Source organism: Amphiprion ocellaris, chromosome 6 (genome assembly GCF_022539595.1).
Source record: "Amphiprion ocellaris isolate individual 3 ecotype Okinawa chromosome 6, ASM2253959v1, whole genome shotgun sequence".
In the NCBI taxonomy this organism is placed as follows: Eukaryota; Metazoa; Chordata; class Actinopteri; family Pomacentridae; genus Amphiprion; species Amphiprion ocellaris.
Genome location: NC_072771.1, coordinates 19,113,858 through 19,133,456, shown reverse-complemented (window position 1 = coordinate 19,133,456; position 19,599 = coordinate 19,113,858). Strand labels below are relative to the sequence as shown.

The window sequence follows — 19,599 nt, the reverse complement described above, 5'->3', positions numbered from 1 at the left end:
TTTGAATTTGTTTTTGACAATATAAAAGTCAGAAATTGTCCAGCGAACCTATTATTTTATTTCCACAATTCATTTTAACACTCTCTAATTGTTTTGTCTACATACAAGTTTCTGACTTTTACATGTGGAGCTCCATCGCTCAATTTGAAATATTGAAAACTTCAGAAAATCGTCAGTAAATACTTCCAACAGTCATAATCTCTAAATGTCCCTTATCAGTGCAGCAGAAATTTGTAGCAGATGTGCAGTTACAGGTGAGTTCTTGTACCCCATTTTCCCAATAATATGCAACACAAAAAAAACAACAAGAGCACCTGATTTGAGAAGGCATCATGGTGAGAAACTTTCATGCACAATATTATAATGAGTCTCTGCTGTCTATTGGTATTCCCGAGTCTAACTAGAGGCATTCATATTTTATAATTATTGATTCATAACTATGGGCGGGAATGCAGGTTGATGTCATCCGCATTCAGCTCTTTCAAATCAAACCCGCTCAGGCTCATCATAAATATGCATTGGGGGATATTATAAATATTTATTGATACATGGCCCCATAGTTCAGTTCAGAACTCTACATTCATTTTTTATTTTGTCTAGTTTTCTACTTGAGGAAACACAGTATGCAATAGTTCAGCCCTGTGCAAAACCACGAAAATGTTAAATGATTCAAAACGGTATCATCTTACAATAGCTGTTATTTTAAGGCCCAAGTGTAGGCAAAGGTTTTTGATTTTATATACTGTCGATGAATAATTAAAAACAAAGTGGTTAGATAGACTACACTGAAAATACAGGTCACAAAGTACCACAGTGCAGGTATCCAGTCATAAGACAAAATATTAGATAAATCAGTATCACACTGGCTGAATGATGATGCTTTAAGAAAAAATCTGGACATCATCAAAGTTAATACAGTTCATTCTAGACGGGGGACAAATGTTGGTGCCAAACTTCATTCAAACCCACAGATATCAACCTCATGAAATAGTCAGGCAATCCTCAAAGTCTGCAGGCAATCCAATAAAGAATTGTTGAGATGTTTCCATCTGCCAAAGGCATAGATTCCAGGGGATACATCCACCTTATTTTGGACACACGTATTTGTTTGTTCCAAATTACGCAAAAGAAGCAAATGACTTTTAATTTGAAAAACAGTTTTTTTCAAAGACACAACAACCCAGACACATACAACTAAGTTACAAATTGGTGCGACAAAATTAATCGGAATGCAGAAAAAGAAGTGTTTTATACTAAATAGACCCCAAATTTACTCTCAAATCCCCCATTTAATGCGTCCCTCCTACTCTCTGTTCAAACCTTCCTATGCTGACAGCCGTCCATTGAGACGTGCTGCGAATGTGGCAAAAAAAAAAAAAAGCCACCGAGTGGGACGGCTGACAGATTCAGCTTTTAGAGGCCTTTTGATCAACAATTTTGAAAACGGAATCTAATTCTACACTGAATACAAATGAGTGCTACAGTATCCTGCAATAAAACTAACAGGCCAACAAATACACTTCCTCTGCGCTACAAATACACACATTATTTCAAAGCATTTTTCATTGTGAAGTTTTCAGCTCATTATTCAGCACATATCCAAATAAAAGGACAGGTCACCCAGGTGTTATGTGATAAATATTTCAGACAGTGAGAATAAAAGCAAGAAGAAGTGCTGTAAGTATTCTCCACGTGAGATCAAAACCCAGGTTCTTTAATCTTTACGCACACCGAGATCAGATGAGAGCTGTTTTAACGGACTGTCATACCGACAGGGAAAAGCATTACACCCCAGTGGTTCTCATCCACATTAAAAGCAGAGTGCTGCTGAGAGTGGCAAAGGATGAAGTCTTCAAATCGCACACAGACACGTAATTCCTTTCTTCCTATTCCACTCAGAGCAACAGCGAATCCAGTGCCATCACCCGGCGCTGCAGGAAGCAGAAGCTTTCTGTCCCATCAGGGTGTCAGCATCCAGTCCTTACACAATTACTAGACTTGGAGCTGCTGTAATTAAAGTCCCCTTTCAGCACTCCACACACCATGACCTTTTCCAGCGCAAACACTCATTGTATCAGTTAAACCCGGAGCCCCTCCACTGGGATGCAAATGGATATTTTATGTTGGTGAAGAAGAAAAATGTATCCAAATGATGGCAAAAAATGTGCTACAGCCTAATCTGAAAAATGAGGCTTGATGGTTTTTAACTGCCATTATAAGTGGGTGTCATCTGCAACTCTGGCAATAAACATTCGAGGAGGCAGAATACCCCTGATAAGCACCATCATAACCTATAATCAGAAGATATGCAAATGCCAGAGATGTTTCCCCTGACACTGCGGTGCCAGTTGTCTTTTAGTTCCCTAGGAGCTCTCCTGTCAGCGCTCAAGCAGGAGAATGGGAGTGATAGCAGAGAGGGCTGTTTGTTTAACATGTCACTGGAACAGCAGTGATGAGAGGGAGGAACCAGATGGAGGAGCACGGCAGATTGAGACTCCATCTAGGAAGAGTGTTGTCATTCTCAGTCACTCGTATAGGTCTAAAAGCCACTTGAAGCACAGCAGAGAATCACAAAATCTCTCAGCGCAAATGGATGTTTCGTGCACACGCATATATCCATCAAAAGGGATTGCAACAGAATCATTCCAACAGCCACGGGGAAAAATTCGGGTATCAAAGTTGGCATTTAAAAGAAAAAAAGATTGTACTCAACATTACAAAAGTAATTTTGCGTCTTAAAAGAGCATTTTCTCCTTCAGTGACTACAGCTACTCTATTCAGATGGGACACAGAAGCACAAATATTGACCAATAGCGTTTAAGGAAGTATCCCTCACATTGTGATTTCATTGGCAACCCAGATTCTTCCTCGTCTGCATCACAGAAAACCTCCCCCTGACTCTTTAACCCTGCACTTACTTACAAATTACTAATGCACAAGAAAAGGAGCTTCATTATAATACCCATCACACTTCTTCTTCTCCCAGTTTCCCTCCCACACTGGCTCAGAGACAAAATGTGAACCGACATAAAAAGTGTGCACCCCTTGTCGATAAAATGGCACCCTATTTTGTTCTCATTTAAGCTTTTTATATTCAGTGAGAGAGAGAGGTACAAAAGGGCCTAAAGCTGTCTTGGGTCATTAAACCACACATTTTCTTTCTTCTTTCAGAATGTGTTTTCTGGCACTTACAGGAGGGAAAGCTGACAGATTAGACAGGGAGTTCCTTCGCAGGCTGGCTGTGGGCTTCAGTAGGGTGGGCTGCTCGCTGGTGCTTGGGGCAGCAAAACCATGGCTGTCACTGTTTGATGGGCCAATCCAGAAGTGCAGTCATACGGAGGCATGATTGATGATATTATGTACTCACACAGGATCTGAATGCCAGCACACTCCTGTGATTTAATCCCTGTTCCGTCATCAAACATCCAGGCGGAGCAGATGGACTGTGCAACACCGAGCCTTTCTTTCCCCCCAAGGCCAACGCCAGAAGTGTCGAGACCACCATCACTAATCGATTCTTTGAGGCAGCACCGACTGAATGGAGACTTGTAGTACATCCCACCATTCAGTCACATCCACTATTCACAGAGCATACGGCAATGCAAAATTCACAACTCTGATTAGAAAATCAGAGTTTAATAGTCGCTGAATGGGATTTGTTCTAAATATCACAGGGGAAAGAAATGAAGACAGATTTGTTGTGACCTTGGCCTCCACCTGTACATTTATCAAGTAGAAAACCCTCCTTTTACTAAATGATGATGCATGCTTGGGCACATTCCTCTCCTAGAAAGGAAACCCAATCACGATCAACATTTAGCTTTACTTGAACCCACAAAATGTAGGAAAAAAGGCATCTTGGAAAAGAAATTGGTGGAGTGCCTTTTTGTCCTGCACAGGCAAAACCTCCTGGAAATCCTTCCTGCTTGACAACACTGACCCCTAGCGGTGACTCTGAGAGACTTTACATGAAACATGAGCATACAACCGTGTGAATAATTGCCAATACCACAGACATATTAATCCCTTTGTCTCATGCTACAAAGTAAAACACAAAGGTCAAGCTATACATCGACACCAGGACTGATAACGCAAACTGGAGCGTGAGAGTCAAAGCTGTCAGGCAGCAAATCCAAGAATAAGCAGAGCTACACAGCCGAGATTAAGTCAACCATCCCCCAGTCAGACCACAAAGAGTTCATTGTACTTGGATAGCATATAAAGAGAAGGAGAATGATTTTGGCAGTGATTTTCAATTATAGTTTGGTCTCACTGGCTTCAGAGGTTTATGAAATCTCTGTACTCTACAGCAATGCTCAGACGCTGCAGAGGGAGAAGTGAGACTGTATAGTGGAGGCTCCTGTTGTAGAATTTATAATATGAAATGGCAAAAATTAGTGTAGCGCACTGAAAAACATCTGAAAAGGCAGAATAAACACCCTCATAACAACACAACAAGGAGGAAACAATCGGTGTGCTGCATTGGTGATAGGCATTCGTTTAAGGCTGCAACTAATGATTATTTTCATCGTTGATTCATTTGTCGATTATTTTCTCAATTATTCCATTTGTGGTTCGAGTCAAAAAAGTGAGAAAAAGGTGAAAAATGTGAGTAAGTGTTTCTTAAATCCCAAAACGTCATCTTCGGCTGTCTTGTTTTGTCCACAACCTAAATATATTCAGCTTACTATCACAGGGTGGTTAAAAAAAATAAAAAATTGAGTATTAAAAATTTAGCAGCTGAATTCAGAGGATTTTGAGTTTTATTTTCTTAAAAAATGGCTAAGCATAGTTGGTGAATAATTCAATTATTGACAACTAATCTATTAATAACCACAGCTCTATATTCTCTATTATTCTCAAATTACTATGAGAGAATGCAGCAAACACACAACACCTTCTATGTAATAACAAGCGACAGCCTCAGTTCTCACTACAAAGACACATTTTTACAGAGGAGGAAACCTACCTGAGCACAGGAAGACACACGACCTCAGATCAAAGAAGAGGTGGCCACTGATGCATCATTGGTAGCGACAAATTATCGTCAATACCACTCTACCACATTATCATCAATCTCTCTCTGGAAAGAGCAAAGTATCTCTCCATGCTAAATCATGAAATCAATGCATTTCTATCACTGAGAGGAATTGGTCTCCCAGTGATCTCTGTGGCTGAGTAATGTGAAATCTATCACAGGTTAGTCCACGTGGCCCGGACAAGATCAAAGACAAGACCCTAGAAAAGTTTGTATTGATCAGCAGCTGCAAGGGATGCGACTGAGGAGTGAAACTGTGATTGGAATTTGGAGCGCTTTGAATTGAAGATAAATCATCTCATTGTCAGAAGAAAAAAACAACGGTGCAAAATAATTTATAGCACAACCACAATAATATAACTACAGAACCACTTTGTTACCAACTGTACAAATACCAAAGGTTCACCACATGGAACAAGAGCTGCAACCAATCATCAATTAATCAATATGTTGTCAACAGTTAAATAATCACCAAATATTTTAATAAATGATTATTCCATCTGAGTCAAAATTCCAGCTACTTAAATGCGAATGTCTGATTTCTTTACTATGAAAGGAAATTTAATACATTTTGGGCTGTGAGAAACAACGACTGACATTTTTCACCATTTTCTGACATTTTATAGACAAACCCAATCAAGAAAATTATTGACAAATGAATCAACAACGACGATAATTGTTAGTTGTAGCCCAGCTCAGCAGCCATTTAGACATAAAAACTGCATGTACAGAATCACCAGTCAAATTTGATAAAAGCTCCTGTGATTTTTCCCCTAAAATAAGGGTTAAAAAGAATTTTTTCCCCACAGATTAGATTTCTATTACACATGTGCACAAGTTCAAAACACTCAGCTTGCATTACTGCAACAACATAATTGGCTGGATGTTTGCCTGTGCAGCTGCTACAAAGCAGACGATTGGTTTGTTAGAGAAAAGGGCGGGACATATGCCATACAACTGCCAACTTTATCTTTGTGGGATTGTACCACAGATTTCTATTCTGGATTCTTTCCACGGTGAGTCTCTCCTTTACGCCTTTGCTGATTTACCAAATATTACCAAAACTGACATTACAAAAAGTAGGAGTTTTAACTCAATTGATATCTCACGCATTTTAAAAATATTTCTCTATTTCAGCTTGTTGCGCTGACAATATTCAAATTGGTAATGACAAAGCCCCAAAATTACATTTATGTGTAACATTTACAATCCTTGGTGTACTAGTTAATAATTCCTATACAAAAAGATGAAATGAGAAACCAAGCAAGACAAATTCAGGACTCTTCTTCCCTTCTTTCTCATGTTGTTCCTCTCTTGCAACGTGAGACCTAAAATGTCTTTGAATCCACAGTTTGAGCTGTTGCGCACTTACCTTTGGCCACTTGGGATTAAGCTCGCAAGCTTTCTGAGCATCGTCCAGAGCTGCTTGGTGTTGGCCCAGTTTGAGAAAAGCTGCTGAGCGGTTACTATACAGGATGCAGTTCTGTGGGTCGGCCTGCAATGCATCGCTGTACAGATGGACGGCGTCCTGAAAGTCACCTCGCTGACACGCCTCGTTGCTCTGCTGCACCTTCTCCATGAACTCCGCTTTGCTGAGGCCGTACCTGGCCCCGTCGTCTCCAGAAACACACCGGATAGGTCTGCCCACCATCCGGGAACCGAAGATTGAAAACTGGAGGAGAGAGTGGAAGAGCAATCATTGGTGTGACTTTAGCGAACAACAATTCCATTAAGAAAAGCACTCATTGGGCCTTTTTCACAGCATTTTGAGCTGTTACAGTCGGAAAAGCACCGGTGAAACTAATTTCATTAAAGGTGACTCTGTTCCTTCAGGTGTCCTGGGAAGACAGGGAGCCTGTAGGAACAATGCCAGGACCCTGATACTAGCTCATTCAAGTGGAATTCAGTTATAGTTAATGTTATCAAATATACCTCTACTTTGGTTGCTATGAAGTCGAATGTCTGTGGTCCATCGGGATAAGAGTAGTGATCAGAACATACACACTTTTAGGGTGTGCGACAACTAAATATGTAAACACTAAGGTCATTGAAATCAAATAACCCTTTTTAAAGACAGATATCTTCACGTCATCGCAGGCAAAGCACAAACGTAATTAATAACATTAATAATTCTATGAAGTCATTTAGTTTTGTCAGCTGGACCCTGGCAGTGAGCATGCCAACTCAGTGGAATGGTTTTCTAGGAGACACTACATTAACTGAGCCATCGTTAGTGTTATTTTTACCATTTGTGATTTTCCTGTTTTGGCAAGTCAATGATACTGACTGCTGTAAAAACAAAAATAAAAAATAGCTACAGGAGGCTATAATCTCTATAATTTGTTTTACCATAACAGTACGTAGGTTGGCTTATTTTAGCACAAATCAAAGTTTTAAAGTCTCTCTCTGGTTGTTGATTTAAGATCCAACTATCATTTTACAGTCACATGTAGCTAGTCCATTCTGCAGAGCGTATTGTTCTGTCTTCACTTCATTATCATCCTCTCATAGGGGGAATAAACACTCTGGCTTGTTTATATTTCTTTAAACCAATCACAATCATCTTGGGGAAGGCTAAGCAAAAAATGCAGCTTCAGTGTTCCCTCTAAATAGTGGCAAGTGGAACTGTTTTGGTAGAACATTTGTAGGCAGGGAGACGACGTCAAAATGATCAATTAAATGGACAAGCGAAACGAAACATTCAGTCCAAATCCTCTGCAAAACATGTTGGTGTTGTTTCCAGTAGTACAGTGGGTTTTGAAAATGGCAACACACAGATGGCATAACTGGAAGAACAAAGCTGCTGAAAATGAGCAGCCCATGGCAGAGTAATAAAGTCATCTGCACCCACCCAGCGGCTGTTAACTGCAGTATGAGCACACCAGCTCACCTACAACTCTCTGCTGGAACACTGTAGAACTACTCTACACTTCACACATGTAAGAACAGAAATCCAAAAGGACTGGTTCATGAAGTTTGTTCTGTATTAAACCCCAGAAGTCTGAATCTGTGTTTTTGAGATGGTCATCGGTACAATGCAGTTTTAAGGTGGAAATGCTCAGTCACAGTGTTGTCTGTGTTTGATATGATCGTCATTTGTCGTCTGGGATTTTTAAAAAAAAAACAAAAAAAAAAACAAAAACATACAGACATGTTAGCGAATTAAACGGATTTTAGTGTTACTGAAGAGGTTTTTAAAATACATATAAGCACTTTCCAATACTACAAATGTGGCCTACTGCATTCTAAATTATTTTAACTTATTTTAATAATGCACATTTTTTTCTTCAGGTGTATATGAAGCTTTTGTCTGACTAAAAACTTAACAGTTTTGCTTATATATCAACTTGAAGAGAGGCTACATTACATAATGATCTCACCATTTAGCATATAAGCTTTTATTTGTCTTTATCTGAGCTTTAAACTTTAAAGGACCAAAAAGAGCTCTGAGGTCTTCCAGTCAGCAGCTGATTAAAGCACCGAGGTCTAAATACAAACACTGGGGTGACCAGGCGTTCTCTGTAGCTGCATCCAGGCTCTGCAGCAAGTTCCCACCCGACATGAGCACCATCACTGACCTAGGTCTTTTTAAATCACAACCTTCCTGTTGAAAATGGCTTTTAATACCTAGCAGTACGGTGACATTTTACTACTTTAATTTATTTTAGATGTTATATTTTAGTGCTGTTTTATTGCTGTTTATTTTATTGTTTTATTGAATATTTTACGGTCTGCACAGTGGTGTAGTGGTTAGCACTTTCGCCTTGCAGCTAGAAGATCCCTTGTTCGTGTCCCGGCCTTCCTGGGATCTCTCTGCATGGAGTTTGCATGTTCTCCCTGTGCATGTGTGGGTTTCCTTTGGGTACTCCGGCTTCCTCCCACAACCCAAAAACATGCTGAGGTTAATTGAGTATTCTAAATTTGCCTGTAAGTGTGATTGTTTGTCCTGTTTTAAGTTACTGTTTTGTTTTAAAGTTATTCTCTTGTATTTCACTGTGAAGCACTTTGGTCACTGTTGTAAAGGGCTACACAAATAAACTTTGATTGATTGATTTGTCTTCCAAGTGCTGTCAATCTACCTTATATCCATCTAGACATATAGCAGCTTAAACAAGCAGCAAAAATGTGAAGTTCATTGCGCAGCTAAATCTGCTACCACAGCAAAATAATCCCTGGTTTAGACCGAGGCCTTTTGCGTTGTGGGATTATTGTTCTCATTCATATTCAACTTGAAACACTCCTGAACCAACTCGCAGTAAAACCAAAACAGACCAAACACCCTGAGTCAGGTCTTACGGTAACTACATCCAACCAGTAACGTCTGATTACAGCAAGTGTCGTGTCCATTTAACAGGGACGGTTTGCTGAGTATTACTGAATCATGAAATTCATCTCGGGTTGCATGTTTTTTGGGCTTCCATTCTACCTCTTTCTCACCACACCTCCTCGGACTGAATTCTGGGATAGGGCAGGCTTGGTAATTACTTCCAGAGGCCTGGGGAGCAGTAGCAGCAGAACTGAGCGCTTTGGGTATCAAGCAGATTCAACATCAAGTTGCAGGGCAGTATCAATCGGCTCGGCCTTCATCTTTTCCACCTTCTTCAATAATCTTTTCCATCACATGAAAACACCCCGTCCAGTGTTTTATATATTGCACAACTGATAGTAAACTCAACACCTGTAGATGGGAGAAAATCTCAACAGGTAAGATAAACCTGTGTGCACAGAGGCTTGAAAACAGGGTTTGTCGACGTATGTGACTCTGGGAAAAGCACAAACAGGCCGAGAACAGCTGACAGCCACGCTGACATTCAAAGGTTTTCTCCTGCAGAAATGTCAGGAGATGCATCTATTACAGAACAGTGTTTGCAGGGCCCAGGGGCATGCAGGAAAGTCCACAGTCTCATCTGCTACAACACACAGGGGGGAGATGTGGGCAGGAAGGGTGGAGAGATAATGAGAGCCTCCACCAACACAGAGGACGCACAACTAGCGTAATCATAAGGAGAGGGAAATACAGAGAGAGATTAACTCAGCTCCCAGGAGACAAATTTAGTCTGGACTGCCCATATTTACAGTCCTGTTGAGGGAATTATGTGGATTTGCTGATGGCAATACGTACAAACTTTCTGCCACTGTAGGATCCTGGTAGTGCCAACCCTCTCTGTTCATGCAAAAAAAAAAAAAAAAGTGCAGTTCAAGGCCTGCTTTGTAATCTGCCTAATCTTCCATTGACATTCAAATCACATTTGTGCGTCAGGAGAGCCCACACATCCACGGTGCAGTACAGGGGCTGTATGCAAGACTGGAAAATCGATAGACGTCTTTTACGAGGTTTTTCGCAGGAATGGTCATTTGGTATTTCCTGCCCAGATCGCAGAGTGAAAAAGTGGGGCAACAAAATGCCAGCAAGTCCAACAATGACAGCGCGCAGGGTTGCGTATAAGCAGCTGTTTTCTCCAAACAATCTATTTACCTTTTCTTTCAGAGTCGCTTGCTTCTCCATCCTGGCTGACTGTGTGGGTTTGTGCGACGGGTTATCGCTCTCATCCCATCACACTCTTTGTTGACTTCGTGTCGACTATTTGTGCATCAAGAAGTGTTCCAAGTGTAGCCAAAGAAGTCCACGTTGCAGCGCGAGAGTCGAGAAACTGCGAGGAAATCCGCGAAAAGTCAAGCTGTGTGGCGTTCAGGAGAAACTTTTCTCAAGGAAAGTGCGCCATGTTGTCAAATCTTTTCCTTTTTTTCCTCTCTTTTTCCCCCTTGTTGCCATAGCGGATCTGTGAGCGCTGTGCACAGAGAGGCACAAGGTCTGAGGGAGCAGGCTCAGGAGAAGAGAAGTAGGAATAAGAAATGCATCGCTAGGGGATGTTTTTACTGGATCTTAGACGTGTTGCAAATCATTTATAAAGTGGCGCTCACAGAAAATGTTGGCTGACTTTAAGGTCAGAGGCGTTCAGGGACTCTGCAGGGGCTGGGGTGAGGAATAAAGGGGCCAGCAGAGGTGCCATGTTCAGGTCATGATGTTAAAACAATATAAGCAGCAAAGTAAAAAGCGTCCATTTCAGATGTTTTCTTTTGTTGTTGTTATTGTTTGTTACTCCACCAAGGAGGCGGAGCCTTGACAGAGTTATGTTACAATCAGTGTACGTCTGTCTGTCTGTCTGTCTGTCTGTCTGTGCGCAACATTACTCAGAAACAGACTAATGGATTTAGATGAAACTTTCAGGGAGGGTCAGAAATGACACAAATGGAACAAGGCCCTCTTTAATAATATTAATGACACCTGTGCTTTCACCTGCTCTGGCAAGCTGTATGATTGCAACCAAGAAGTTCCTTGTCTATAGATAAAACATGGATGTCTCCCAGGTTGCTAAGTAATCAATCATTCCCTCTGCAATGAGTAAAACAACTTTTCAATTGCATAATGAAAGCTACTTCAAAAATTATTTTGTTCTGACTCAGATCTGATGTGGCTTTTTTGCAGCCACTAGATATTACAGATCTACCACAGCTTATGGTCAGTCCAGATGTGTTGCAGGGGTTTTAGTCATAGGAAATTGTCATCTTATCAAATCGGCTTGAGGTTTGGTGACGCCGGTTTCACCGCTGGCTGGAGACTCACTGATCCAGTGTCTGCAAGCAGAATAAATTAATTTAGAGGAGCTTCACCGAAAAACCCTATTTCTGTAACATTTTCCCAAATTAATTGCAACCTGATTTAGATATGTATCAGCAAATAACTATTTCTGTCCCCAAAGACAGACGCTGAAATAAGGATTTTCTGAGATTTTTTTCTAACACCTCAAGGAAATAAGACAAACTGATGCATCTATAATTGGTTCTGAGATTTTTAAAAATCTTTGTATGTGCAGCACTTTACCAGCAGATGGTGTAACAATCCTTCAAGGAGAAGCCTTTGGCCACAAGACCTGCAGTCGCGTAATTCTCTGCAAAATGAGTAAAACTCATCCTGCAATAAACCCTTTTTTCACAGCTGACATTTCGGAATGCTACAGCAGGAAAAGCACAAATGTAGTTAATAGCATTAATGTTGCGCAGCATGTCGTGGCAATTTGCAGCGGCCTAATGTTCTTCATGCTGGCTCACTGGAGAGGCTTTTACCGGAACATTTAAATGGAATCAAGCTATTGTTAAAGTTATTGAATCCACCTGTGCTTTTCAAGTCAAAACGTCTCTGGAAAAAGCCGTTTACTGTGTCACACGCACTCCAGGGGAGATATTCCCCACAGAGTTATTGTTCAGACTATCAATGTTGTGATGTGAAAGCTTTCTGTTTCTACATTCTTTATTTCTAAATGTTTGCTTTTAGCTGTACTGCTGCATATTTTTAAATGGTTTAGTTGTCCTCCAGCCACACAGTTCTTTAAACTTGGAAATGGGTAGTGGGGGTAGTGTTTTATAGTCCAGATAGGATGTATACAAAACAGAACACTAAAACAAGATACTAAAGACAAAGACTTCATGCACTGGTCAATTCTGCTTCCATAGCATGTTTTCTCTCAGACTAGGGGAAACAAAAAACATTCAGAATACACATTTAGGTGTTTAGGTGTTGTCACACTTTAATGAGGTCTCCTTTGCATATTTTAATCTAAACATTTTTTTTTTAAAGCTTCTAATTAAAAAAAGATTGTTTTATTTTAGGTAATCCGCTAGTAAGGTTTCATGATGATATCTATTACATTTTTTTTTTACCCTTTTCACCTGTAGCATCTCACCATAATCCATTAAAATACACAGGGTTTCTTTTTCATTTTTAACTGATTGCCATAAAGTTAAGCATGTGCAGCTTAAATGCCAAACAGCAACGATTGTTTTTGTTAGATTTTTTTTTTTAAATTTAAAGTTCTGTTTTTACACACTGATCAGGCTAAAAAAAATTATTGTGAAGCAAGTGAGTCACTTGACCACGATGTTTCAGAAATTTCTCCTCAGCTATTCAGTAAATTCAGTAACGATTTAATCTTTGTGAACATAAATGTGGTTTTTATTTAGAGTTTTTGCTTAGAGAGTAGAAGCAGTGGTAATGGCAGTGCTCAAAGCAGCTTATTTTCTCCAGTTTCCTGCCATTTTGACAAAGTGACAGAAGAAGCAGGTGGAATTTAATTAAATTTGCTCACATATTGTACCTAAGTCGAATCTGAGGTACTTATACTTTACTGGAGTTTCTTCTTTGAATCTCAGGAACAAAGAATAAAAATTTAGGACTTTTGATCTTTTTACGCAAAACATATAAAGAACTTGCAAAACACGATGTTTGATATAAATTCAACAAAGCAGTAGTTTGCAGTTACAACTGAAACAATTAACCAATAATCATTTGAGAGACACATTTTGCCAAGAGCACTTATGATGGCATTTCTGACTACTTTCAGAATTTTTACAAAACAGTTGTTTAATGGAGAAAATAATCAAAAGACTAATCTATGATGCAAATAATCCTTGGTTGCATTTGGATATGAAGTAGTTCAAAAACTAATTGCAACAGTAAAATCCTGATTCTACATTAATGCATGTGCGATAATAATCAAATGACATAATAGTATTACAGTCACAGGGGACATTTTTCTACACTAAATACTTTTGCTTTTAACATTTTGAATACAGTTTGTGACAGTACTTCATTTTCAGTGCAAGACTTTTGCAGTGTACTAATAATATTTTTATTTAAGCTCCAGCACTGAGAATAAACAATCTCACCTCACAAAATGACCTACATTCAGTGTTGAAAGGAGAACTCAGATCCATAACTGATTAAAAGGAGGGATACTATAATGTCAGTATACTTCATGTTAAATCTGACATCTTGCATGTATCTAAAAGCTTCTAAATTACATTTTTGCAGCAGAATGGTGGCATTCTATGGTGTGATTATAATGGGTAGAAGCCTAAATGTTTATGTTTGAGTCAATTTTGTACTTTCAAATATAAGTGGAACAATTCATATTTTATAAAATGATAGTGTTCCCATGTAAACCTCTAAAATTGCATTTATAACTGCCACATCATTGTAGGCCTAATTGATTTTTCCATTCCACAAATACCTACATTATATTTAAGCCTGATGGCTGTTTCCAGCCTTGGATACTTTCTGTTCCCCTCATCCTGAACTCCGGATCATTCAAGTTTGAACCGAACTCGGAAGCTGCTCACAGGTCCCGCTTTTGGTAGTTGAAGTTCGGTGCCAAAATAGTAGCGACTCTTTTGGTAATGGCAGCAGTGCGCGCGATTCCTTTAGAGGCGAGAGGAACACGCACAGGACGGCGCGTATAAATGTCATGGGTAAACCAAGCGACACGATACAGAAACTATGTTTTAATTAAGGTTTGGGGGGAACAAATGTAGACAGGTTTAAATATTCTTTTCTAACTATGGCATTAGGAGGTTGTGCGCGTTTTTCTCTCATGCTGTGCGTAATTCTTCCAGTCACACCAGCACACTCTGCTCACATCTGATCCTGACGCATCCTAGAAAAATGCGTGTTATCTAAGAAAGTGGAATAAAATTTCAAATAAAAGGTATTTCATTGATAACCTGCTTGTGTCATCCTCACTGTCACTGGGAGGGGTCTGTGGTCAGAAGGCCTGATTGGTCTGGAGGTGGGCCTCCTCTGCCAAGCCCACAGCACCAGCAGGTATATATGCATTCAAACTGCAGCAGACAGGGAAGTAAGGACTCTTCATCTTATACTCATTGAAACTCTTCCTACCTTCCACCTGAGGCTGGTAAGTTGAAGCATCTTTCCTCTTAGTATCATCACTGTTTGCTACTAATCACTAAGAAAGCAGCTCATTCTGGGAAAAGTATTTAAATAATCTCCAAATGTGCTTTGCTTTCCACTTGGAAATCTTTCTTTTATGAGCGTTATTCATCTCTTCCCATGTATTCCCCTGCTTGTCTGATCTACAGTGAGATGAAAAGCCAGCAACCTCTTCATGTGGCCACTCCAGTGAGACAGAGCCTTGCCCTCACCAAAGTGGCTGGGACCTCTGTTTATCTCAAGCTGGATTCATCGCAGCCGACTGGATCCTTTAAGATCAGGGGCATCGGACACCTCTGCAAAACTGTGAGTAATTCCTATCCGCAGCACTGTGATGATGATGTGATTTGTCCTATTTTCCAAAGAGCATGTTGCTACTGAGAGTGCGGATGTTAAACCAACTGCTGCAGTCTGAGCATTTGGTTGTTGTGTTGACTGCAATGTTTCTTTGGGTTTCCTTGTAGTGGGCAGAACGAGGATGTGAGCGATTTGTCTGCTGTTCAGGTGAGCACTAAAGCAGGAATAATCTGCACATCCTCGACAGAGTTGGTTTGTTTGAATTTGTAATTGGGATGATATTGGCCCCTACAGGAGGAAATGCTGGCATGGCAGCAGCTTATTCTGCCCGGCAGCTCGGGGTTCCTGCGACTATAGTCGTGCCAAGCGTCACACCAAACCCGACAGTGGAGAGGCTGAAGGACGAGGGTGCCACGGTGGTCATCCACGGAAAGGTTAGGCACTATGATGTGTAGTGTACTAGATCATGTTACACTTAATCTGAAGAAATGCACATAAATAAATGGTAGATTCTGGTTACATGTGTGCACAAAAAAGGAATCTGTGATGATCTGTGAAGCCAAGAAAATATATCATAGTAAATACAGGTAGATGTTACTTAAAATGGTCCATCAGATTAAATGAAGATGTATCTTTTCTTTTTCAGGCTCTAAATGAAAGCATTGAATATGGACAACAGCTTGTGGCAAACAACCCCGGCTGGATATTCATCTCCCCCTTCGATGATCCCCTCATCTGGTACGACAGCGTGTCTGTCCATCATGGCAACATTCACATCACTACGTACAAATTACTGTGTTGTCAGGATAAGAGGAGCGTGTAAATGACTGATAGTGAACACCTGCCTTATCATGCACTGTCATTCACACAGCTGCAGGGGCTGAATGAGGTGTTATGTCAGTCAGAAGGCCTGTTATCTCAGTGAGGGGTTGACAGATAATACTTTTACACATTAGACGTCACAGTCAAAGTGCCATAAATGCACCTGCGTTTTAGGAAGAAACAAACCAGGCCGCATCATGCACAGATTGTCTATAATATAGTAAAATCTGCGTTGACTTTCTAGGAAACTGACAGGCTGTGTTTGTGTGTGAAGGGAAGGCCACACATCTCTGGTGAAGGAGTTGGAGCAGGACCTGAGGGAGAAGCCGGGAGCGATCGTGCTGTCGGTGGGAGGCGGAGGCCTGCTGAACGGGGTGGTGGAGGGGCTGCGTCGCGCCGGCTGGGCTGACGTGCCCATTGTAGCCATGGAAACCATTGGAGCACACAGCCTCAATGCAGCCATGAAGGCAGGGAAGCTCGTCACTTTACCTGCAATCACTAGGTACTGCTGCATATGACCTAATTAAAAACGCTTCCAAATAGTGACGTGATCTGGCAGTCATGCTTACCTTTTCTCTTCTTGTGGTGACCTTTTGTTCTTCTCTTCAGTGTTGCAACTACACTGGGCCTCACAAGAGTGTCTGCACAGACAATGAAGCTGGTGGGAGAGCATACGGTTTTCTCAGAAGTAGTCACAGACCAGGAGGCTGTAAAAGCTGTCGAGCGCTTTGTAGGTGGGTACAACCTGAACACATGAAGAACAGATTTTAAAATCAGCAGCAATGAGACTGACCCACCTCCCCTGGTATTCGCTCTTTCTGCAGATGATGAGAAGGTCCTGGTGGAGCCGGCCTGTGGTGCCGCTCTGGCAGCTGTGTACAGTGACATTATCAAAAGGCTGCAGGATGACGGCAAGCTGGCGGCGCAGCTGAGCCCAGTGGTCGTTGTGGTGTGCGGAGGCAACAACATTAGCATGGAGCAGCTGAAGAGGCTGAAAAAGCAGCTTGGTATTTTCTAGCACTACCTTGGGTTTTCCCTGACCTTACCTCTCTGTCTCCATCACTTGGTCTCAATCCCTAAACCCCATTATTCAATGTGCTCCGTAGACCGAATCATTCCAGACTGAAACTCCCATGAGCACTGAGACTGAAATATATGAAAGTGAGCTGCTGGAGGGATTGCTCTATTTTAAAACTATGCTGGAGCTGGTTTTTAACTAAAGACAGCTCTATTAGAAAAACAAAAATGTAAAGAAATACTATATCAACACATTGAGGTTACATTTGTATTTTGTGTGCTTGCCTTGTAAACTGCTTCTCTGTTGTTCTCCTGCTTTTGTACTTTAAAATGTATTTAAAATGTAATAAATTATATTTCTCAATCATTCCTCTGCCTTCTCATTCCTACCTGCAGATTTTAAGTCAATACAGATAAAAAAAAAATCTTCTTGCAACGTGAGCTTTAACTAAGATATGATTCAACATATAGAGTCATGAAAAAAATTATTAGACCACCCTTCAATTCTTTTTCCTTTTAATGCCTGGTACAACTAAAAGAACATTTGTTTGGACAAATATGATAACAAAAATAGCTCATAAGGTTTTCATTTAAGAGCTGATATTTAGACAGTTTCCATGGTTTTCATGACAATAACCAAAATCACTTAAGTTCTTACATCAATAGCTATGGCATTGTACTGCCAAAAACAGTGCTTTTAGGCATTCCATGTTTTCTTTTCTGTCTGTTTTAGTCACATGATACACAGGAGTTAGTACTTGATTGCATAACCATTGTTTCTGATAACTGCAGCCATGCATCTTGTCATGCTCTCCACCAGCTTCTGACATTGTTCTGCTGTCACAGCAGCCCATTCCTATTGCACAAATTCAAACTAATTTGCTTTGTTTTGGGGCTTGTGGTTCTCCATTTTGCATTTGATGATTTTTCACAGGTTTCCAATTGGATTTAGATCTGGTGATGGAGCAGTACAAGGCATGGTTCCAATGTTCTGCTTCTCCATCCAGACTTTAACTGACCTGTCGTGGGGTAAGGGGTATAGTCTTGTTGGAAAATCCAGTCATTGGAGGCAGGAAAGAGTTTTCCAGCTGATGGAAGAAAACTGTTTTCAAGAGTAGTCCTGTCGCTACCTTGCTAAGTAAAGCATTTTTGGTATAACTTTGACTAAAGAAATATATAAACAGTACAAATGTTAATTTGGGCTACAACATAACTACAACCTCCAGCATATCATTAAACTGCTTATACACTTAGTGTATAAGCAGTTTTGAAGAGATGTGGGCCCCTTCACAAAACATCCCATTGTTGCGAGTCAAGCAGTGGTGGGAGGACTTCATCTCTATTGAATCTCCTGGCAGACACAACGTATTTAGAATTTCATCTTTGAGCAACTAAGTTTTAAATCAGACCAACAGCTTTGAACAATGCAGTAAATGAACATTCCCAAACCAGACAGTATGTGCACGATGCCTAGAATGTGAATTTTATGACACTGCAGTGTTTTACAATCAGGTCAAGTGGCCTCGCAGCTTTACAGGCATTCAAGTTGCTCAAGCTCTTAATGGGTCACTTGCATGTTGCATGTCACCACAGCAGACGTTGTCACACCTTTTGAACACACTGAACTTCCCAGCGCCCATTGGCTTGTTTGTGAGGGACGTGGCCCTTTTCCTCGTAGCTCATTGGTCCTGAGGGTCATTAGAACAGAGACAGGGCCGTTATGTCAGAAATAGAGGAGACAGCTGTGTGTGAGGGAGAGCTGATTGGCTCTTTAGAAAGCAACCAGCAAACATGCTGGAGTCACTCCCAGGATTCCTCCTGGGTGACATTATAGATTTGGTAGTTAAATCATTTTTTTGTACAGTAACCACATAGTTGACGCTACATCTACTCTACAGTACAGTTGAGCTGGAGGAGTTCTACACATTAAACATGACTTCTGACAATAGACTTTGCAGCGTAACTGAAATATCTTCTGCATGAGTGGATTTATACACATTGCTTCTATAGCTGTGGATGGTTTCCTTTGAATTTAGCACATAATGAAGCTGAAGGGATGAAGTGAGTCAGGGAGGACCAGGACTAGAGATCCAGCTAGAACTGGCCTGGCCCGGCACTTGCTGCTTTGAAAAGGTGTCTGGTTTACAGGCAGCGGTGATGTAACCAGGCTCTGTTGAGGGCCCTTATATAAAGAGCATGTTCTAAAAGAGGCGAAACATGCTTCACAGGGATCATTCATCATGATGAACACTCATTGTCTATGCAGATTTGTAACAGGCGTGTCCGATGCGCCACATCAACACTGGTCAGCCAAGCATGCAAATTAACCACTTTGGGGGGGAGTTTCAAATAAAAACATTCATTTATGAAACTTGTTTTTGCAGACACTCTGAATGTTTATCTGTTTTTATATGTTGATCTGCAATAAACGTATTTGATTTAATTAAGTCACTCTTTTGTAATAATTTTGTGTGGTGTTCCTTAATTTTATTATTATATTTTATTCCTTGTTTTATCACAACAAACCATCTCTTATTTCGTCTTATTCAATTTAGTTGTTTTGGTGTGAATTGCTCTCTAAATCAATTTTAACCTTCTGTGTTGCTTCTGCATTTTTTTGTGTGAAAAATATAGTGAAAAA

The 19,599-nt window shown here is 40.5% G+C and overlaps 2 protein-coding genes across 3 annotated transcripts in view; one reads left to right on the top strand and one right to left on the bottom strand.

Moving 5' to 3' along the window:
* Positions 1-10,796, bottom strand: part of LOC111580372 (tetratricopeptide repeat protein 28) — a 179,127-nt gene extending 168,331 nt beyond the window's left edge. For both annotated transcript variants that reach the window (XM_023288096.3, XM_023288097.3), the window contains exons 1-2: positions 10,515-10,796; positions 6,411-6,710 (exon numbers count right to left, since the gene is read on the bottom strand). In XM_023288096.3, coding sequence (XP_023143864.1) covers positions 6,411-6,710; positions 10,515-10,544 — 330 coding nt within the window. In that variant the 5' untranslated portion in view covers positions 10,545-10,796. The remainder of the gene's footprint in view (positions 1-6,410; positions 6,711-10,514) is intronic.
* A 3,848-nt stretch (positions 10,797-14,644) lies between these two features.
* LOC111580376 (L-serine dehydratase/L-threonine deaminase) lies at positions 14,645-17,325 on the top strand. The gene is made up of 8 exons (XM_023288103.3): positions 14,645-14,787; positions 14,972-15,128; positions 15,287-15,326; positions 15,414-15,553; positions 15,766-15,857; positions 16,216-16,443; positions 16,551-16,675; positions 16,766-17,325. Exons 2-8 carry the CDS (start codon positions 14,976-14,978, stop codon positions 16,957-16,959), a joined length of 972 nt encoding a protein of 323 aa, XP_023143871.1. The 5' UTR covers positions 14,645-14,787; positions 14,972-14,975; the 3' UTR covers positions 16,960-17,325.
* The last annotated feature ends 2,274 nt before the right edge of the window (positions 17,326-19,599 follow it).